Source organism: Eriocheir sinensis, chromosome 30 (assembly GCF_024679095.1).
Source record: "Eriocheir sinensis breed Jianghai 21 chromosome 30, ASM2467909v1, whole genome shotgun sequence".
Taxonomy (NCBI): Eukaryota; Metazoa; Arthropoda; class Malacostraca; order Decapoda; family Varunidae; genus Eriocheir; species Eriocheir sinensis.
In genome coordinates, this window is record NC_066538.1 from 515,243 (window position 1) to 537,492 (window position 22,250).

Here is a 22,250-nt window from a genome sequence, read left to right on the forward strand (position 1 = left end):
CTTTCCCTTCCTTTCCTTTCCTTTCCTTTCCTTTCCTTTCCCTGCCTTTCCTTTCCCTTCCTTTCCTTTCCTTCCCTTTCCTTTCCTTTCCCTTCCTTTCCTTTCCCTGCCTTTCCTTTCCTTTCCTTTCCTTTCCTTTCCTTTCCTTTCCTTCCCTGCCTCTTTCCTTTCCCTTCCTTCCCTTTCCTTCCCTTTCCTTCCCTTTCCTTTCCTTTCCCTTCCCTTTCCTTTCCTTTCCTTTCCTTCCCTGCCTCTTTCCTTTCCCTTCCTTTCCTTTCCTTCCCTTTCCTTTCCTCTCCTTTCCTTTCCTTTCCTTTCCTTCCCTGCCTCTTTCCTTTCCCTGCCTTTCCTTTCCTTTCCTTTCCTTTCCTTTCCTTTCCTTTCCTTCCCTGCCTCTTTCCTTTCCCTTTCCTTCCCTTTCCTTCCCTTTCCCTTCCTTTCCTTTCCCTTTCCTTTCCTTTCCTTTCCTTCCCTGCCTCTTTCCTTTCCCTTCCTTTCCTTTCCTTCCCTTTCCTTTCCTTTCCCTTCCCTTCCTTTCCTTTCCTTCCCTTCCTTTCCCTTTCCTTTCCTTTCCTTTCCTTCCCTGCCTCTTTCCTCTCCCTTCCTTTCCTTTCCTTTCCTCTCCTTTCCTTTCCTTTCCTTTCCTTCCCTGCCTCTTTCTTTCCTTCCTCTCTCCTCTGCCCTTTTTCTCGTATAAATTGCCCTTCCTTTGCTAACTTGCTCCATCTTCCCTCCTTCCTTCCCTCCTTCCTTCCTTCCTTCCTTCCTATCCCTTCCTTTATTAACTCACTCTATCCTCCTTCCTTCCTTCCTTCCTTCCTCCCTTCTCCCACAATTTCCACACCAACATCCTAAGTGAAAATCAGATATATAACTGTAAACTCACTGTACCAAATATAACAAGATCTCCCTTTGCACTCCCTTCCTGACCTAACATCCCTTCCGTTCCCTCCCTAGGACCACTGGCGGCACTGGCACTCGGGTCACATCCTCCACGAACTCCGCCTGGTTGGTCTCTTCCCCATGAACTCCACCGAGACGGAGCGCTTCAAATTCGTGGCGCCGGGCAATGTTCCGGCGTACTTCATGGCCGTGGATGCCATCAATGCCAACAACAGCATCTTGAAGGACTACCACATACGGACGATTGTGCTCAACGGCGCTTGTAACTCGGCGATCGTCATGCGGAAGTTCATTGAGATTCTACAGCGCTCGTCTTCCCAGGGATTTTATAACAACATGGTGAGTGTGTGAGGGTGTGTTGGGGCTGTTCTCAGACTCTTTATGGTTTATTTTCTTCCTCCTCTTCTTCCTCATCTTCTTTTTCTTCCTCGTTTAACCTGTATAGCTTTCTAGGTCCTCCTCCTCCTCCTCTTTTTCCTCCTCTTTTTCTTCCTTGTTTAACTTGTATCGCTCTGTATTGCTTTCTAGGTCCTCCTCCTCCTCCTCCTCCTCCTCCTCTTTTTCCTCATCTTTTTCTTCCTTGTTTAACTTGTATCACTGTATAGCTTTCTAGGTCCTCCTCCTCCTCCTCTTTTTCCTCCTCTTTTTCTTCTTCGTTTAACTTGTATCGCTCTGTATAGCTTTCTAGGTCCTCCTCCTCCTCCTCCTCCTCCTCTTTTTCCTCCTCTTTTTCTTCCTCGTTCAACCTGTATCGCTCTGTATAGCTTTCTAGGTCCTCCTCCTCCTCCTCCTCCTCCTCCTCCTCCTCCTCTTCGTCCTCTGTTCTGCTTATTCCCACACTTTGCTTTCCAGTGACATGTGTTAGGTTGTGCTGGCCCCTTCAGACATTCATTTACGGTTTTGTTAAGTGATTCTCTGTTCGACACGATGTTTTATGATGTTTTTTGTCATGTTTTACCGTGTCTAATGTGGTGAGGGTGTGTTGGGGTGTGCTGTGTTGATTTGTTATGCTGCGTGAGGTGTTGATATGTGTTAGAGTGTTGTGTGTGTGTGTGTGTGTGCTTCTTCCTTCCTGTAGTCTTCCTTCTTTCCTTCCTTTCTTCCTTTCCTTTACTCTCTTATCTTTCCCCTCTTTGCTTGCTTTGATTTCCTTCCTTTTTCCCTTCCTTTGCTGTCCTTTCCTTCATTCTTTCTCTGCCTTCTTTGCTCTTGCTTTCTCTGCCGTATCCTTCCTTCTTTCTGCCTTTCTCTCTTTCCCTCCTCCATTCTTCCTTTCCTTCTTCTTTAATTCCTTTCTTTTTTCCTTCCTTCATTCTATTGCTATCCCTTTCTTTCTTCCTTCCTTCCCTCCTTCCTTCCCTCCTTCCTTCCTTTCTTCCTTTCTTTGGTTTCCTTTCGTCCTTCATTCCTTTCCTGTCCCTTCCTCTGTTAACTTGCTCTATCCTCCTTCCTTCCTTCCTCCCTTCCTTCTCCTACGATTTCCACACCAATATCCAAAGTACACATAACACTGATTAGAGTTCTCGACCATTACATACACTCTTAACCCCTCCAATAAGCCCTTTCTTCCCCCTTCCCATAGATCGGGTTTGTGGGGCCGGCCTGCTCGGACACCATTGAGCCCATCGCCGGCGTTTCCAAGTACTTCAACATCCCCATCATCTCCTACGGGGCCGAGGGGGCGATCTTCTCCGGCCAGGACGATTACCCCTACTTCTTCCGCACCATACCGGAGAACAAGATATTTGGGTGAGTTTCTGGGTGTTGTTGGGTGAGTTTCGGGTGGTGGTGTTGGGTGAGGTCCTCCCTTCCTTTGTTTTTTAGTTTCTCATTCTGTATTTTTCTGTTGTATCCTTCCCTCCATCTTTCTCTCCCTTCTTTCTCCCTTTCTTCATTCTTTTGCTGTCCCTTTCCTTTGTTAACTTGCTGTATCTTCCCTCCTTCCTTCCTTCCTTCCTTCCTTCCATCTTTCTCTCCCTCCGGTCTCCCTTTCTTCATTCTTTTACGGTGAAAATTTGAAGCTCGTCTGCCATGGCTATACCCTTTAAAGGACTTTCTGTGAGGGTTTGGGCATCAGAGAGAGAGATTTTATTATTTTATTAGTAAGTAGAGGAGACCAAGGAGATGCTAACCTAACTCATGGCTCGGGCAAGTATGACTGATCTTGCCAGGAGGGACTTGGGATGGACAGGGTAGCCATTTGGGAACTTGCTTGGGGGACTGTCAGGAGTGGAGGCGATGAGCGAGTGAAGCAATGCACCCCCCGGCATGTGGTCCCTGTTAGTTAGTTAACCCCTTCACTCCGGCGTCACCGTATGGAAAGGGTTAGTCCTCTTCTAAACCTCTTAATCCTCTTCCATATCCTCTTAATCCTCTTCCATATCCTCTTAATCCTCTTCTAAACCTCTTAATCCTCTTCCATATCCTCTTAATCCTCTTCCATATCCTCTTAATCCTCTTCCATATCCTCTTAATCCTCTTCCATATCCTCTTAATCCTCTTCTAAACCTCTTAAGAGGAAATGGAAGAGAACTAAGAGGAATTTAGAGGAGGATTGAGAGGTTTAGAAGAGGATTAATCCACTTCCATTTCCTCTTGACCCTTTCCATACTGTGACGCTGATGTCTGCGTCACGGATGGAAAGGGTTAAGGGAGAATAGGCTGTAGCTACACATGGCCTCAGTTCTCACCTCAGTACCATTACCCCCTTGAGCCTGTCGTAAGATAGGCAGAATTTTTCCCATACCCATCTACACACGTATCACAAGGGAATCATGACCTCATACCTGCCCGCCCTCTTCCAGTCACGTGTACAAGCACCTCTTCCGGAGCATGGAGTGGCGGAGGATTGCGTCGCTGGTGGAGGAGGGCCACCGCTACTCAGAATACCTCACCGTGCTGGAGGAGATGCTGCAGGTAAGTGTGTCCGTGTGTTGGTATGTTTGCCGAGGTGTTTTTTATTTATTTTTTATTCTTTATTAGTTTTTGTATTTATGTTTCTACCAAAACCAAAACAAACACTATGGGTCTTGACTCAGAAGATTCATATTTGCTTCCTTACTAATGAGACTTTCTGTACAACAAAGTGAGGTCATTCTTTGTTGATTTATACCAAAAGGTGCTGGCTATCATGTGTTTGAAGACACCCTATACAAACCCCAAACAGTTACTATGGGTCATGACTCAGAAAATTCATATATGCCTCCTTACTAACGAGACTCTCTATACATCAAAGTGAGGTCATTTTGTGTGTTATTTATCCTCAGTGTTATTCTACACACACCTCACACTCCTTCCTCTCTCCCTTCACCCCCAGGAGCACAACATGACGCTCGACAAGAAGGAGTTTTCCGACGAGCGCAAGACCTCGGACGTGACCACCAAGCTGCAGACCCTTCGCAAAGACAAGTTCCGCATCATCATTGGCGACTTCTATCAGGACGTGGCGAGTGAGGTGCTGTGCGGCGCCTACCACCTCCAGATGACCGGCCGGGAGGTGAGGAGGAGGAGGAGGAGGAGGAGGAGGAGGAGGAGGAGGAAGAGGAAGAAAAGTAGCTTGAAATGATCTCAAGGGATTGGCCGAGGAAGGGACAGCTTGTAAGATGCCCGTCAGACTTTCAAGACATCTCCAAAATACTTCATGTCTTTCTCTAAATGTATAGGAGAGGAGGAAGAGGAGGAGGAGGAGGAATAAGAGGATTAGTAGGTGGAACTGATCTCAAAGGAATGGCTGAGGAAGGGACAGCTTGTAATATGGCTACCAACTCTTATCATCATCAAGAAACCTGATTTTTCCATACATTTACACAGTTACCTGCATTGGAGTTTGCAGAGTGGTAGGTAGATCTATCCTTAAGGGAATGGCCAAGGAAGGGACAGCTTGTAATATGGCTACCAACTCTTTATATCATCATCAATAAACCTGATTTTTCCATACATTTACACAGTTACCTGCATTGGAGTTAAAAGAGTGGTAGGCAGATCTATCCTTAAGGGAATGGCCAAGGAAAGGACAGCTTATAATCCATCCCCCAACTATTTATATCATTATTTTTATCTTATTTTCCCCCTCCACTCCCAGGGCTACTTGTGGTTCCTGCCTCACTGGTTTTCCAAGGACTGGTACAGCTCAGACTCTAAGGATGCCAGCAGCAACTGTTCCACTGAGGAGATGAAGCAGGCGCTGGAGGGGCACATGTCTCTATCCTACAAGTACTTCGCCGAGAGCTCCGACATCATGCAGACCGGGCAGAACATCAGCTCATGGAGAGTAGAGTATGGGAAGGTGAGTTGAGAGGAGTGGAACTGAAGGGGAAGGGAGGAGGAGGAGGAGAGGGAGAGGGAGAGGGGAGAGTGTTAGTTAGAGTGCAGTAAGATTGTATGAGTTGGTTATAAGAGACTGTCATGGTATGGTGTGTTGTGGTATGGTAAGGTCTGTCCCTCTCTTTCTAAATCTTTTTCTTTCCTCCTTTTCCACCACTGAGAATGAGAGCTGTAAGGTCTGTCCCTCTCTTTCTAAATCTTTTTCTTTCCTCCTTTTCCACCACTGAGAATGAGAGCTGTAAGGTCTGTCCCTCTCTTTCTAACTCTTTTTCTTTCCTCCTTTTCCACCACTGAGAATGAGAGCTGTAAGGTCTGTCCCTCTCTTTCTAAATCTTTTTCTTTCCTCCTTTTCCACCACTGAGAATGAGAGCTGTAAGGTCTGTCCCTCTCTTTCTAAATCTTTTTCTTTCCTCCTTTTCCACCACTGAGAATGAGAGCTGTAAGGTCTGTCCCTCTTTCTAAATCTTTTCTTTCCTCCTTTTCCACCACTGAGAATGAGAGCTGTAAGGTCTGTCCCTCTCTTTCTAAATCTTTTTCTTTCCTCCTTTTCCACCACTGAGAATGAGAGCTGTAAGGTCTGTCCCTCTCTTTCTAAATCTTTTTCTTTCCTCCTTTTCCACCACTGAGAATGAGAGCTGTAAATCTGTATCCTGTCCAGTCTCTATCTCACATTTGTCTCCCTCTCTCTGCTCTCCCACTGTCTAATGTTCCTCACCATCACAGAATATAAGGAAGCTAAGAATCTATCCCTGTCTTCTCCCTCCCACCTCTCGCACTGTCCCTTTCTTCCTACACCCTCGCAGAAAATAGAGATCAACTTCAGCGTCCCAGCCTCAGACTATGCTCCCTCCCTCCAATACAAAACACTCCCTCTTTCATCCATCAACTCCTTCCCTCCAATACAAAACACTCCCTCTCTCCCTCTTTCATCCATCAACTCCTTCCCTCCAATACAAAACACTCCCTCTCTCCCTCTTTCATCCATCAACTCCTTCCCTCCAATACAAAACACTCCCTCTCTCCCTCTTTCATCCATCAACTCCTTCCCTCCAATACAAAACACTCCCTCTCTCCCTCTTTCATCCATCAACTCCTTCCCTCCAATACAAAACACTCCCTCTCTCCCTCTTTCATCCATCAACTCCTTCCCTCCAATACAAAACACTCCCTCTCTCCCTCTTTCATCCATCAACTCCTTCCCTTCAATACAAAACACACTCATTCCCCCACTCATCCACTCCCTCGTCCACCAACACAGCTCTCCTTAACTTCCTTACTCCCATTAATACGATAAAAGCTCACCTTTACCTACAGGAGCTAAGAATTTATCCCTTTCTCTCTCTCCCTCATTCTCTTCCCTTTCTCCATCGTACAGTATTATTGAGGAAGATTAGTGTGTTAGAGCAGTGTCCCTCTCTCCCTCGCTGCTTTCTTCCTCCCTCTAACTTCTCACACTGTTATTGAGGAAGATAAGTGTGTTAGAGCACTGTCCCTCTCTCTCTCACTGCTTCCTTCCTTCCTCTAACTTCTCACACTGTTATTGAGGAAGGTTAATTGCAATGTCCCTCTCTCTCTCTCTCTCTCACTCCACTTTGTCTCTCTCTCACTTATTTTATACATTTTTTCTCTCTTCCTCGTCCTCGCAGAAAATCAAAGAGATCAACTTCAGCGTCCCAGCCTCAGACTATGCTGGCTTCACCTACGATGCTGTGTGGGTGTACGCCCTCGCCCTCGACCAGCTGTTCAAGGAGGACCCCTCGTACTCAGCTGACCTGCGCGCCACCAACACCACACAGTAAGTACGCCCACACGCCCTTACCCTCTGGTCTGGTGTGTTGTGGTAGATTTTTTGTTTCTTTTATATTTTTCTTTTTATATAACTTTCTTTTTTGTACAGTATCCCCTACTCTGTATTTCCGACACCATTTTCTATCATTCCCCTCCCTTTTTATATATTTTTTTCACTTTTTGTATAATTTCCCTCACTGTGGATCTCCGGTAGCTTTCTTTTCCTCTTGACCTGCAACTTCCATAACCAAATGCCTTCTTCTCCTCCCTCATAATTAAACCTCTGCAACATAATCAAATGCCTTCTCCTCCTCCTCCCTCCAGGGCATTCATGAAGAAAATCTCTGGGCTGTCCTTCAACGGGGTATCCGGGCACATCAACTTCACCTCGGACAGCACCCACGGCATTGAGACTCGCAACTCGCGCCTCACGGACATCATCGTGTGGCAGTTCCAGTCCGGGAAATACGTCCAGATCGCAAGCTACCACCCGAGGCCTTCCCTGGCAGACGAGGGAGAGTGAGTTTTGTCGAGCTGTTTGATGGATGAGGGAGGGAGGGAAGGAGTTTTTATTGTATTAATGGGAGTAAGGAAGTTAAGGACAGCTGTGTTGGTGGATGAGGGAGTGGATGAGTGGGGGAATGAGTATGTGTTTTGTTCTGGAGGGAAGGAGTTGATGGATGAAAGAGGGGGGGAGTGTGTGTTTTGTTCTGCTAAGAGAAAGGGAGGGAATCGATTTTGGATTGGTAGGATTGAAGGAGGGAGCAAATGTCATAATCATCATCATTTCGTTTACCGTCCGTTTTCACTCCTCCTGAGCGGTTGGACGCTTTATGGCTCTCCTCCATTCCACTCTGTCTTCTGCCCGATGCTCATCCAATCCCATCAATGCCAAATCTTCCTGTATACACCTCCACATTTTCCTAGGTCTACCAACTGGTCATCATCTTCAGTCACCCCCTCGTCCTCCCCCCAGGCTCACCATCTTCAAGGACAAAATCATCTGGCCGTCAGGAGCGAAACCAGACGACGGGAGTGAGAAGTGCGTCGTCGAGGGCTTCAGAAACTTCCTCAACCTGACGTGCACGCAAGCCGTCGTCGTCCTCTGCACCATCTGCTTCAGCGGCCTCACCCTCATCCTCCTCGTTTGCTTCTTCATCTTCAAACGCAGGTCAGGTCGCCACTGCCCCCAGCCCCTCCCCAGCCTCCTCCTCAATTGCCTCTCCCTCCGCCCCCTCCTCAACCGCTGCCTCCGTTTCCGTTTCCGCCCTCCTCCCCCTCCTCCTCCTCCCCCTTCCTTGCCTATCGGGTTCTTTGGTGCGGGGAAGAAGACCGACAGCCAGATTTTCCTTGTTTTTCCTTAAGTGTGAGGAGGCGGTGTGGTGAGGTGGTGGTTGGTGGGTGTGGTGTGGTTGAGTTGGGTTTGGTTGTTTTGTCGTGTTTTTTGGTTTAGTTGCTTAGTTTTGTGTTGCATTAGGTCATGATTTCTCTGCTTGTTGTGTTTGTTTTCTGCTACAATAACACAGCAAAGCAATCCCATAATGCAGTTGAGTTCCATAGATCAAACTCGTGCCTTCTGAGTAGAAGTTAGGGCAGCAAACTAACTGGGCCACTGATGACCCAAAGGTCACCGTGCCAACGTCCACCCCTGGGGCCTGTACCTGACACCCCCGCCACACACTCTGGACATGAAGGTGAAGGTGACTGTACCCACACTTGTGGCCGCTTGAGACGCTTTAATCAACCCACAATGCACCGAAGGGGCTGATTAAAAGCGTCTCAAGTGGCCACAAGTGTGAGCAGTCACCTTCACCTTGGTGTCCACAGTGCAGGGCTGGAGCGTCAGGCACAGGCCATAGAGACGGCCGCTGGCACGGTGACCTTTCAGATCATTGGTGGCTCAGTCGGTATGTTGCCCTCACCTCTGCTCGGAAGGCACAGGTTTGACCCCCAGCACTCAGTGGGGCTGCATTACAGGATCCTTTGTTTGTTTGTTTGTTTGTAATTTTACTAAGTTTTCTTGTTGTTCTGATTTAGTTTTGTAGTTTCATGTTGCATGAGTCCATTTTTTTTTGCTTGTTTGCTTTAAATTAGTGGAGTCTTTCTGTTCTGTTGTTTCGCTTACCAGTTGTTTTTTTATTCTCTCTCTCTCTCTTCTTCTCTCTCCCTCTCTCCATAAACTCCCGCAGTAATATTTTGTTTCACTTGAATTAGTGTAGTTATTCTGTTGTGTTGCTGTTGTTATGTTCCTGTAGTGGCCAGTGTTCTAATATTATGCTAGTCTGTGTTAAGTATTGTAGAGCGCTTTAATTATAAGGCTTTGATGAAGTTACTAATACATACCTAATTATCTAACACTACCAGTGATGTCTTTGTTAATTGTTTTTAAGGTTAATGGACACTGTTGTAGGTTGTATATGTGTTAATCTATGTCTTTTGCTACTACTACTACTACTACTACTACTACTACTACTACTACTACTATTGTTACTACTACTACTACTACTATTGCTACTACTACTACTATTACTATTACCACTACTACTATTACCTCCCCTACCATTACCATAACTACTACTACTACTACTACTACTACTACTACTACTACTACTACTACTACTACTACTTCTTCTTCTTCTTCTTCTACTACTACTACTACTACTACTACTACTACTACTACTACTACTACTACTACTACTACTACTACCTAAGAACCATAGTAACATTAGGTAGAGAGAGGCAGAAGATAGGTCAATATTCTGTGTGTTCTGTGACGACCTTGCCAGGTAGGTGTTGAGGTCAGGCAGCTGGGTGCCACAGCCCACACCTGACCTGCCACACTCAGAGGCCCACACAGAGGTCATTATTGGTTTGAATCTGCTGGCTGCATTACTCAACCCTTGAATATGCCTGAAATAGATACCTTATGCCACGGCCACCCCCCCCCCTGAGAGCCACAGAGGGATAGACCTATCTCGCCACTTTTGTTGAACCCTTGACAAAGATGCTTCAAATAGCTCTTCAGTGTTGAAGCCACTGTATGCCTCAAGCAGCTCCTCAGTATTACATTATTAAGAGTTAAAGATACTATATATATGCAAAATAATAAAGTTTGAATCAAAAAGTTATTTCTCAGCCCTTGACAACTTATACATTCCCTCTAAAGTAAACTCCCGTGGCCCAAAACATAAACTTCCAACCCCTGATCAGACCTCCTCCTCCCCACCACCGCTCCGCCCTCCTCGCTAAACACCCCAGGCAAGCGACACACAGTGACGCTCATAAATGACCCCACGCTGGCGCTGCGTGTGTGTGTGTGTGTGTGTTTGTGTGTGTGTGTGTGTGTGTGTGTGTGTGTGTGTGTGTGTGTGTATTTCACCATGGCCTGATCACGAGTTGGACTCGTCATCGTCAGCAAGTACCCTCACGACTAGAGCAAGGCTCATTAGCCAATATCTGGGTACTGGCGGGACCTCACACACCACACACCTCATCCCCCTCACTCAAGGGGGGACAGGAACCACTCCTTGTCAGTGGAAAAAACCCAGCCTGAGCAGGGCTCAACCCTGTGCCTGCCATGTCATGAAGCCTGGCAGTGCAGCGCTTTAACCGACTGATCTATTGGAGCAGTGTGTGTCGGGAAGATAATGCTGACGTGAGTATTCTGCTGACTGTGATAGATCTTGGTGCCACTGTCCTGTTACTATAGTGCCAAAGCTGGGCAAAGGCACCCCCTGTGATGGCACTGTGCCGGGTGGGTTTGCCAACACACACACACACACACACACACACACTGTTGCAGTCATTACTTGTGTCAGGAAAAGCAAGGGAAAAGCTAAAGTATAAAAATGAAATTGTATTAATGTTAATCAGTCTTTATTTTGTATATTCATTTTCCCAAGCCTTAGGTGTGTTCAGGCACTGCAACACCTGCCTCCACTACCTCTCAAAGCCTCACCACACATGATGACCTTCACCCTTCAACTTGCTGACAATTTTCCTGTCTCCCAATCCTTCCTGACTGAGTGTTTCCTGCCCCACTAACCGTGACTTTCTCTTCCTCAGGTTTCATCCTTGTTCCACTAACCTTTACACTCTTCCCTCAGCTTTCATTGTTGTTGTTCTTGTAATAATTTAAACGTAATGAAATTTGAGTAATAATAATACAGTCGTCCCTCAATTAGTACTGTTTCCAATAGTTTGGTTTTGGTTTTATGTGGATTTTCTAAGAAGATTTTTTAGGATTTTTAAATTTCCCGACGAGCAGGAAATTTAAAAATCCTAAAAGATCTTCTATGACAATTCGTATCCAGAGACGGAGGCCAGGGCGCTGTTTTGGCAGGTGGGTGTTTGTTTTGGTGTTTGTGTGTTTGTTTTTGATCGATTTGAGAGGTGTTGGTGTGGTTTTATGAGTTTTATGTGTGTGAGATGAGTGGTTTTTTTTTTTTTTTTTTTGTGTGTGTGTGTGTGTGTGTGTGTGTGTGTGTGTGTGTGTGTGTGTGTGTGTGTGTGTGTGTGTGTTTGGATGTGGATAAATTTCGGTGTTTGTGTGTGTAAAACCGAAACCGAACTATTGAAAACCGTACTATTTGAGGGACGGCAGTAATGGTTAGAAAAATAATGATCATAATAACAATGACAACAATAATTAACCAGTAATGACAACAGTGATAATGACAAAAGTGTAATTAGAACCAGCAATACTGTATCAACAATAATAATAATGATGATAATAGTAATGTTGATAACAATAGTAGTAACAAGAGCTGTCCATCTATATCCCAGTAATAATAATAAAAATTTGATAATGATGATAGTACTTACCAAAGCTATCCATCTATCTCCCAATAATAATAATAATAATAATAATAATAATAATGACTGTAGTACTAACCCGAGTTCTCCGTCGCCAGGTATGAGAAGAAGCTGGAGCAGATGCAGGAATTCTGGCGCGGCCGTCCCTTGCTGGAGATCTTCGACGGCTGGGAGATTCCACGCGACAAGGTGGTGATCAACCGCAAGCTGGGGGAGGGAGCGTTTGGCACTGTGTACGGCGGGGAGTGCCTCTTTGACTCACAGGGATGGGTAAGTGATGCTCCCAACCACACCACAACCATCAGCATACCATCAGTTCACCACACCTCTCCTCTATTTTCCTTTTTTTTCATCTACTTTTCCTACCCACAACATGAGTAAGGGAACGTTTGGCACTGTGTATGGCGGGGAGTGCCTCTTTGACTCACAGGGATGGGTAAGTGATGCTCCCAACCACACCACAACCATCAGGACACCATCAGTTCACCACACCTCTCCTCTATTTTCCTTTTTTTCACCTACTTTTCCTACCCACAATATGAGTAAGGGAGCGTTTGGCACTGTGTACGGCGGGGAGTGCCTCTTTGACTCACAGGGATGGGTAAGTGATGCTCCCAACCACACCACAACCATCAGGACACCATCAGTTCACCACACCTCTCCTCTATTTTCCTTATTTTTCATCTACTTTTCCTACCCACAATATGAGTAAGGGAGCATTTGGCACTGTGTATGGCGGGGAGTGCCTCTGACTTACAGGGATGGGTAAGTGATGCTCCCAACCACACCACAACCATCGGCATACCATCAGTTCACCACACCTCCTCTATTTTCCTTTTTTTTCACCTACTTTTCCTACCCACAATATGAGTAAGGGAGCGTTTGGCACTGTGTATGGCGGGGAGTGCCTCTTTGACTTACAGGGATGGGTGGCACTCCTAACCACACCACAACCATTAGGACACCATCAGTCCACCACACCTCTCTCCTCTATTTTCCTCAATATAATTAAGGGAGCGTTTGGCACTGTGTACGGTGGGGAGTGCCCCTCTGACTCACAGGGATGGGTAAGTGCCACTCCCAACCACACCACAACCATCAGTATTTCTTTTCAATATATCTTTTTCTTCATTATCTTTTTTTATTCTTCCTTATTTTGATCTGACCTGACCTAACCTGACCTCCGTTCCCTCCCAGGTTGCCGTGGCGGTGAAGACCCTCAAGCTGGGCTCCACCATCTCCGAGAAACTTGACTTCCTGTCCGAGGCCGAGATGATGAAGAACTTTGAGCATGAAAACATCGTCCACCTCCTCGGCGTTTGCACCAAGACCGAGCCCATCTACACCGTCATGGAGTTTATGCTTTACGGTGAGTGATGCAGAAATACATCTTCAATATTCAAGGCACCTGCATCGTTTTCTGAAGACCCTTTCTCTGTCCCTGGTTGGCATTCTCTTTATCAGCTGTGTCATTCTCTCGGCCACGTCTCTTGTTCCTGTTATTTCTTTCTATCAGTTGTTTGTTATTCTCTCAGCTGTGTCTCCCTGTCACTCTGGCTCTCTCGCTCTCTCTCTTTCTCTCTCCCTCTCTTCCGTGAACTGCAGTTAGCGGGGAGTGAGCAAGCAAGAGAGAGAGAGAGAGGACCGTATCACTAAACATTTCGTCGCCAAAGTTCACATATTTGGCAAGGCTTTCATAGGACTTTTGGGCATTTCCAGAAGTAGTTTTATGACCCTAGTTGTAGTTTGACCTTTCCTCTGTACTGTGAACCTAAAGAAACACTCATTAGAACCTGATTGATCCCCTCTTTGACCTTTATTTTTACGGCAAGGGTACAAGGTTACGTTCTCTCATTCCCTCGACAGGCGACCTCAAGACGTACCTGTTGGCGCGTAGGAACCTTGTCAACGAGAAGAGCCGCAGTGATGACGATGAGGTGAGCAACAAGCGCCTCACCTCCATGGCTCTGGACATCGCGCGGGGCCTGGCGTACCTGGCGCAGATGAAATACGTACACAGGTGAGTTGGCGTCATTGATTTCTCCCCCTTAACTCTTTTATTCACCTTTATTCTGTGTGTGTGAATGTGATGGAGATGAGCGCTGAGACCACATGTAGCTATAGTGTTTGCCTCCAACATACCCTTACCTTCAAGAGAGAGATGATGAATGGATGGGAAGGGAAGGAGTTGTAGGGAGAGTTAATAAATGGATGGGAAGGAAAGCAAAGGGTAGGAGAGGAGGTGAGGAGGTGCAGGGAGAGTTAATAAATGGATGGGAAGGAAAGCAAAGGGTAGGAGATGAGGTGCAGGGAGAGATGATGAATGGATGGGAAGGGAAGGGAAGGAGGGGAGGTGCAGGGAGAGTTGATGAATGGATGGGAAGGGAAGGAGGTGGAGGGAAGGGGTCGATAAGGAAAGTGAGAGGAGAGAAGTGTGGGGAGGGAGAGAGGTGTTCCAATACTCTCCTTTTGACAGAGTTTAAATCATAGGAGCAAATAGAAGGATGATAGCTAAGAGTTCATATCTGCTCTGAACTTTACATAATCAACTAACACAAAAATTAAAAATAGTTCTCAGTGCAGCAGTGTTCCTGTGTCTCACCCTCCATCTTTCTCTCAGGGACGTGGCGTGTCGGAACTGCCTGGTCAACGCCAACCGCATGGTGAAGCTGGCGGACTTTGGCATGACCCGGCCCATGTATGAGAACAACTACTACAAGTTCCACCGCAAAGGTCAGCGCCAAGAGATGATTCAATTCCTCGCCTTTCTCTTCAGTCCTTTCTCTTAGATTATATTGCATGCTGACCTTCATTCTCCTCTTCATACTTACTCTTACTGTGTCACAACCGAGAGAGCCCGGGTTCAATTCCCGGGTGGAGTGGAAAAATTTGGGCGGCTTTTCCGATACCCTACGCCCCTGTCCACCCAGAAGTGAATGGGTACCAGGTATTAATCGGGGCTTGTGTCCCGTTTCCTGGGATCTGTTCCCTTCTCCTATAATTCCTTCCCCTTCTGTCTCTCTCCGGCATATGACCACAGATGTTGTGCTGACTAAATGAAACTTTCCAACTTTCTACTCTTACTGTGATAAATTAAAGCTGGAAAATGAACCATGAGGAAAATAATAACAATAACAACAATAGTAATAAAAAGAAGAAGAAAAATAACATTGATAATAATAATAATAATAATATCACCCTAATCCTCCCTTTCTAACCCCAGGGATGCTGCCGGTGCGCTGGATGGCCCCGGAGTCGCTTACCGAGGGCGTCTTCACCACCATGAGTGACATCTGGTCCTATGGCGTGCTGCTGTATGAGATCGTCACATTCGGGGCATTTCCCTTCCAGGTGTGTGTGTGTGTGTGTGTGTGTGTGTGTGTGTGTGTGTGTGTGTGTGTGTGTGTGTGTGTGTGTGTGTGTGTGTGTGTCACTTCATTCTGGTTTTTTTATTTTTTTTTAGGATTGAGTCGAGGGCTTATAACATTTAGATAGATGGGTTTTGAGATGATATATGTGTGTTTGTTTTGTGTGTGTGGCTCGACCTTTCGTAACGTGACCTTTGACCTGCAGGGGATGACCAACGACCAGGTCTTGGAGCACGTCAAGGCAGGTCACACCATCGCCATTCCTCGGGGGGTCAAGACACAGCTGTGAGTATTATCATTATTATTATTATTATTACTATTGTAAAAGTAGTTGGGGTTGTAGTAGTGTCAGTGAAAGGGTCATATTAGTAGTAGTAGTAGTAGCAGTAGTAGTAGTAGTAGTTGTAGTAAATGGGTTTATAACAGCAACATAGACATAAGTAATATTAATAACAATGACAATATTTATTTAGTAAGGTATACAGGGATTAACATATAGTAATAATAATAAAAAAAACATAAGTAATAATAGTAGTAATAGTAGTAGTAGTAGTAGTAATAGTATCAGCACCAGGACTACCAGTAAGGCCTCCCTGGTGGCACTTCCTGACCTTGCCCCCCTCCTCCCTGCCCTGACAGAGAGGTGCTGCTGCGCATGTGCTGGCAGCGCACCCCGTCGCGGCGGCCCCCCATCCAGCACATCATCGAGCACCTCACCAATCACCCGCGCCTCATCTCGCCCTGCCTCGACGGCCCGCAGTCCTCCGTTCAGATTGAGGACACACGCTCCCTTGAGATGATGATCCCCGACAAGACCCGCAAGTCCTCCCTCTCCATCAACCATCGTCTGCAGAACATGGCGTCGTCCTCGAGCCGGAAGCGTTCGATGAGTGGAAACATGAATGTGCCTCCGCTGACGACGAGCCTGAGCGAGGACGGGATGATCGCCGCAGCGCACTCGAACCTGGACGCACTGAACCTCAACCACGTCATGCTGGAGGAGGGGGAGCCGGGGGAGGACCCACTCCTTCCCCCGGGGCAGTACATGTCCTCACGGTACGTCTCGTTAGCCCACAAGGAGCAGCCGCATTGTAAGGAGCGTGAGAGCCTCGTGGGGGGACCGGAGGGGGACTACTGCACCACTGACATATCGCGTGACCTGTGGACTAGTGTGACCCCTGTCTAGTGGTGTCGGAGGTGGTGGTGTCGGACCGTTGTGGCGCCAAAGTGTGGACTGAAGTGCTGGTCATTTTCTGGTCACTCTTAATTTATAGTGTTTAAAGATGTCGCTGGATGGACCTCAAACTCGGGTGTGACGCCGATGATATTCCTGCGGACCACAGTGAGGGATTCTTGCGTTCCTTTCCCTCTCCTCGCTGCTCCTCTTCCCTCATCCCTGCGGAGTATTTATTTTTGCTTCCTCTTCCTCTCCGCCCCTCACTGTGTCAAGCAACTTCAGTATTATGTCATTATGCAAGGGATGTGTATGCAAGCTCTGATGCAATATATCGCTCCACGGACCGCTCCCATGTGCCAACACTCAACAGCAATCCTCGCGTGTGACTGTGTCTGTTACCGTGTGTGTCCTCGCCAACACTCTCTCAGGCCGCGCCCCCCACTCCTGCCCACGCACTCAACCGCTTGCCAGGGGGACATACAGCAAGGAAACAAACAATGGGCCTGACTCATGGTGTTCGAACTCATCGTTAGATCATAAAAGCTTCTCAAGTACCGAAGTGAATGTTTTTTACAGCAAAGTCAAGTCTGGGCTTAGTGTTCGAACTCACCGTTAGATCATAAAACAGTGTCAAACCAGACCCACAAACCTTTAAGCTTCTCAAGTGTACCGGAAGTGAATGTTTTATACAAGCTTTCAAGTTCTGGGCCTTAGTGTTTGAACTCAACATGAGATGGCAAAACAGCATCACTCCAGACCCACAAACCTTTAAGTTTCTCAAGTGTACCGGAAGTGAATGTTTTATACAAGCTTTCAAGTTCTGGGCCTTAGTGTTTGAACTCAACATAGATGGCAAAACAGCATCACTCCAGACCCACAAACCTTTAAGTTTCTCAAGCGTGCCGGAAGTGAACGTTTTATACAAGCTTTCAAGTTCCGATCACTGCAAAAGATCAATGTCGCTGTTAATCTCCATGTCAAAACCTGCAATAACAATACCATTTGGACTGGGAAAGGAGGTTACGAAAAGCACTGACTCGTACCACCCAGAAAATCTCTTTAGCTTCTCATTAACGTGCCGAAAGTGAATGTTTGATACAAGCTTGCAAGTTCTAAGCGCTGGCAACACTTGCTGCTGAAGGCTGAAAGTCACTGCATCATTCAAGACACTCCCAAGACACTGGACACAGAGCTGCAGGTGTCCGTGATCCCTAGAGCAGTATTGTAGATGTCTCCTTCCTGGGTCTGTCTCTGGTGAGGAGGGAGAAGCAGCCTCAGATCATCAGAGGTCATGTGGGGTCAGTCAGTGTTGTGGCCTGTGACCAGCGGGCGGCCTGTGCGCATGTGTGTGTGCATGTGTGTGTGTTCGTGACATCCCTGGCTTAGCAGCGGCAGCAGCAGCGTGTGGCAGTGTGTGGCGAGCACCTCACTGTGCTGCACCAACACATTATACGGGTCATGGGGGTTGAGTGCTGCCAACAGGAGCTTCTGGTGTGCTGTGTGTGTGTGTGTATGTGTGTGTGTGTGTGTGTGTGTGTGTGTGTTACAGAGCAAGGACATAGTGGTGGCTGTATCCTCCACCGCTGTGGTTGGTATGTGCTAGGCACACAACTTACATAACATGATGTACAGAACTCTAGGCGTAGGGAAGCAACAGTCACACGCATCACCCTGTGTACATTGTCTCATCCTCATCACTCCTGCGTCGCTGTGGGAGGCTGCCGCACCAACCACCACTGCCCCCAGCCGCACCAACCACCACCGCCCCCAGGCTTGTGGCTGAGGGCTGGGTGGGTGGGGGTGTTTGGAGGGGGGATAGTGTGGCCCAGCCAAGGCATTAAGGAAGGACTCATTGGCAAGGCAGAGGTGTGGGGCAGCTCAGGGGTCTTCTGGCGAGGTGCTGGCTCTCACACAGTAATCTCCTGGGAAGCTGAATATTGGCATTATTTATAAGAACATAATTCCCTGACAGTTGTCCGTAGTGCACTGAGCTAACCCTCGTCGTCCTCCCCCTGAAATAAGTTTCCAGATACACCCCCTGCAGCTTGGCATTCATTGGCTCACAACCACAGAATTTTGAGCTCCTGGCACTCTTCAGCTTATAAGGCAGCAAGCAAAACCATGTGCCGGTAACATAAGAGAGACCCGGTGGCTTCTAGTTAACACACAGCTCGTAACAAGAGGGTCACGAGTGCCTTGTGTCACTCTGAAGGTTCCCAGTGAGAGGGTCAACCATCTCCTGGCCAAGGGATTCATAACTCTTTCGTCATCGCCGTGGAGGGGACTCAAGTCATGTCAGACCACTCACCTCATCTCCACTCACCCATCACTCATCTCTCATCGCTGCGAAGTGCCAACATACACCGTAACATGTTTGGCAGATATTTCTTTTGTGTGTGTGTGTGTGTGTGTGTGTATGATGGAGTGTGTGTATGTATGTGTGTGTGTGTGTGTGTGTTTTTGTGTGTGAGAGTGAGGAATGGTTGAAGGTGGGTGGAGTGTTTATCAAAGAAGTTCCTTTCACAAAGTATTAGTTCATTAACCGTGCGTTGTATCCATAGATGTCAGTGTTATTTATGAGTGTGTGTGTGTGTCTGTGTGTGACGGACCGCCCCACACACACACTTTTAACTTATGTTCAAGGTAGAGGATATTTATTGAGCACAACACCCACGCTGGCTACCACACACTTGAGTCAGACATGTTAAGACGTGTTTCCTCGGACTCATCGCTACGTCAAATCAGTTTCCATTCGCTTTATTTTTCTTCCAGTGCATTCGTACGTATTTTGGGCATTCATTATTAAGCAAAAAAAAGAAAGAAAAATATTAATAATCTCACACTTAGTCACTGAAAAAGAGACAGAGAGAGGAAAAACATTTTAATCTGTGTGTGTTTGAGTGTGTATGCGAGTGTGTGTGTGTGTGTGTGTGTATGTAAGTGTATGTGTGTGTGTGTGTGTATATATAGTCCCTTTGGTTTATGCAGCTTATGTGTGTGTGTGTGTGTGTGTGTGTGTGTGTGTGTGTGTGGATTCTGATGAAAATAATAATAATGTACATATGTTTTTTTATGCAGCTAATTTCGTGTGTGTATGTATGTGTGTGTGTGTGTGTGTGTGTTGAAGACGAGCGTGTACATCTGTTTGTTCCCTTCAGGCTGGGTCACCGGGTGTTTGGACGGCATTTACGTGTTTGCACTCGCTTGATTTTATACGAACCACTGAATGAGGGTAACGGCAGCTCTGTGTGTGTGTGTGTGTGTGTGTGTGTGTGTGTGTGTGTGTGTGTGTGTGTGTGTGATTGGAAATAATCTGGCCAGGACTTTCTTTTCTGTGTCATCAAAACATACTTGATTGTTTTCCTCCCTCCAAGGCATTCCCTTCCTCCGGTTGCTGTGGTCAGGATAAGTACATTGTTTTGAGTCCGTTTGTCTTTTATTCAGAAAACATTCAGTAATATTGTTTTCATGCATTAACTTTGATTGAATTACAATAATTCAACACAATTTCAATTTATTTAAAATGTTTCTGTTGTGATAAGCTTGCAAAAGCTTCGTTTTCAAAATTTTGCTGCATCAGTTCATCATATTGCATCTTGTCCATCCCTTCTATCACGAAAACAATGGAAACAATTGTTTTTACACCACATAATTTTATTTTTTATTCACTGTGCTCAGTGCAAAAATTTGTTCTTTTATTTCTTTTCTCGCCTCCGTGGTGCAGTGGTTACCATGCCAAGCTATGAAGCCACGGGCCAGGGTTAAAATCCCAGCTCGGGCAGATGGCTGATGATGCCGTGCACAGCTGTAGCAAATGCGCATAAATTTGTTTTACCTGTTTCTTTTCAAAGGAAATGTTTCCACAATTTTATTTCCAGAACTCATTTCAGTTTACAATTTTTATTTATTTATTTATTTTTTTTTTTATTTATTTATTTTTTTTTTTTAAGCATTCAGCAGGTTTACTTTTCAGTTTAGTTTACATCAATTGATTTCACTGTCAAGAATCAGTTGCTAAAGAATATTTTCTGTTTTGAAATCACAGAACATTTTACTTCATTTCATTTTAATTTTCTTTTCTTTTTAATTGCTTTTACTGTATCTTTCTTTCCTTGGTGGGAGCATTGTGTGTGTGTGTGTGTGTGTGTGTGTGTTGTGGTGAGGCCAAAAACTGTATATAAAGAACTTGACGAGATCTCAGGTGACTCATCCAGACAGCCTGACTCAACACTCCATAGACCAGTGTGTGTGTGTGTGTGTGTGTGTGTGTGTGTGTGTGTGTCTGTGTGTGTGTGTGTGTGTGTGTGTGTGTGTGTTCTTATCTATCTATCTTACCTGTTTGTATTTTAACTTCCCTACCTGTGTTTGTACCGCCAGAGTCAAGTGTACGAAACTTGACCCAGAAATAAGAACAAATATATGTGTGTGTATGAGAGAGAGAGAGAGATACAATATATATATCTAGACCATTCCTTGCATGTGCTGTTGCAAGGCTGACATTTAGTGCAATTTTAAGCACCTCCCCTAAGTCTTATATGATTATTTACCTAAATTATCAATATATTGCTCAATTTGTAAACAGGAAATGCTTGAATGTTCATTTACCAACTAATAATAAAAATGTAGATAAGATTTGAGTGTGTGTCTCCCCTACACCTTATAGTTATGGTGGATGTGGTGGTGGTGGTGGGTGTAGCAGAGTTGTGGCAGACAGGTAGTGGGTAGGTACTGTTCATGTATATAGAATCCCTTTGGTTTATGCAGCTTATGTATTTACCTAGTTGTAATTTTACAGGGCCTGGGCTTAAGCTCGTGTGGTCCCGTCTCCGTATCTATAATTATCCAACTTTTCCTTGAAGCTCTGCACACTCTTCGCAGATACTATGTGTGTGTGTGTGTGTGTGTGTGTTATTATCAAGTAAGTTCTATTGGTAAAAGCTAACACTACAAAATTCTTACATAACATCTAGTAGCAGTGGTGAGTCCTGCATTGGGTAGTACCAGAGTTGTAATCATAGGAACAAGGAATTAGTTGACATAAGTAGTAATATAAAAGGTTCATCTATATTAACTTTGTCCTCTACCGTAACGCTAGAACAAAAGGTATTTACAGGAACGTTGAAAACACTAGAGTTGCACTTTGAGCCGATTTCACAGTCCAACACAGCATCTTCGTAACAGCTTGAACCAAACTATAGAATCCCATACAATCCAAGAGAGTGAGGTCTTAGATGCCTTGCTAAATACACAAGACTTTTCCCGTATAGTTTCATCAAATTTGTGATCTTAAATATAAACACCAGACACTATACAAGGAAATTTCGAAGGCTCTGGTATTGGTTTGGGAGCTTACTAACCCATCATGGGGAACTGTGAAACTGGCCCTTTTGAGAAGCAGTGGATTGGTTGGCAGTAGTGGCTGTAGGTAAGTGTAGAAATGTAGTTTCATGTAGTATATATTTCCTTTGCCCTTTGCCATGAAACAAGAGCAAAAAGTAATTACATAAACTCTACACTCCTGGAAATTCACAGGTACTCAAAAAGGGTATGTATATATATTTTTTTACAGCAACAGCAGCAGCTCAAGGGCATGACAAAAAAAAAAAAAAAAAAAAAAAAAACATCCAAGGAGAGCTCTCATCCTAGGTAAGCTCTATGGCACATGTATGATTTGTACCTCCTCTAACACTTTAATAGGTAGCAACTCTCAAAATTATAATATGATAAAAAAATTACTGCTCTTGGAATTTCCATATCAAAATGTTCTCATAATATTTTTTTTTCTACTTAGTGTATATTCAGTTTGCTTCATTACTGCGTGACCTACAATGCAAAAACTATCTATGGGTCATAAATAAAGGAGATATGTATACAGA

The 22,250-nt window shown here is 45.6% G+C and overlaps 1 protein-coding gene across 5 annotated transcripts in view; it reads left to right on the forward strand.

Moving 5' to 3' along the window:
* Positions 1-16,889, forward strand: part of LOC127005358 (uncharacterized) — a 62,554-nt gene extending 45,665 nt beyond the window's left edge. For 3 of the 5 annotated variants that reach the window (XM_050874140.1, XM_050874139.1, XM_050874141.1), the window contains 15 exons: positions 958-1,242; positions 2,486-2,652; positions 3,708-3,819; positions 4,220-4,399; positions 4,985-5,188; positions 6,873-7,021; positions 7,339-7,533; positions 7,991-8,185; positions 11,928-12,099; positions 13,027-13,198; positions 13,696-13,849; positions 14,450-14,562; positions 15,053-15,180; positions 15,403-15,482; positions 15,837-16,889. In XM_050874140.1, coding sequence (XP_050730097.1) covers positions 958-1,242; positions 2,486-2,652; positions 3,708-3,819; positions 4,220-4,399; positions 4,985-5,188; positions 6,873-7,021; positions 7,339-7,533; positions 7,991-8,185; positions 11,928-12,099; positions 13,027-13,198; positions 13,696-13,849; positions 14,450-14,562; positions 15,053-15,180; positions 15,403-15,482; positions 15,837-16,383 — 2,853 coding nt within the window. In that variant the 3' untranslated portion in view covers positions 16,384-16,889. The remainder of the gene's footprint in view (positions 1-957; positions 1,243-2,485; positions 2,653-3,707; positions 3,820-4,219; positions 4,400-4,984; positions 5,189-6,872; positions 7,022-7,338; positions 7,534-7,990; positions 8,186-11,927; positions 12,100-13,026; positions 13,199-13,695; positions 13,850-14,449; positions 14,563-15,052; positions 15,181-15,402; positions 15,483-15,836) is intronic. The other 2 variants (XM_050874142.1, XM_050874143.1) reach the window with 1 other exon arrangement.
* Positions 16,890-22,250: the final 5,361 nt, after the last annotated feature.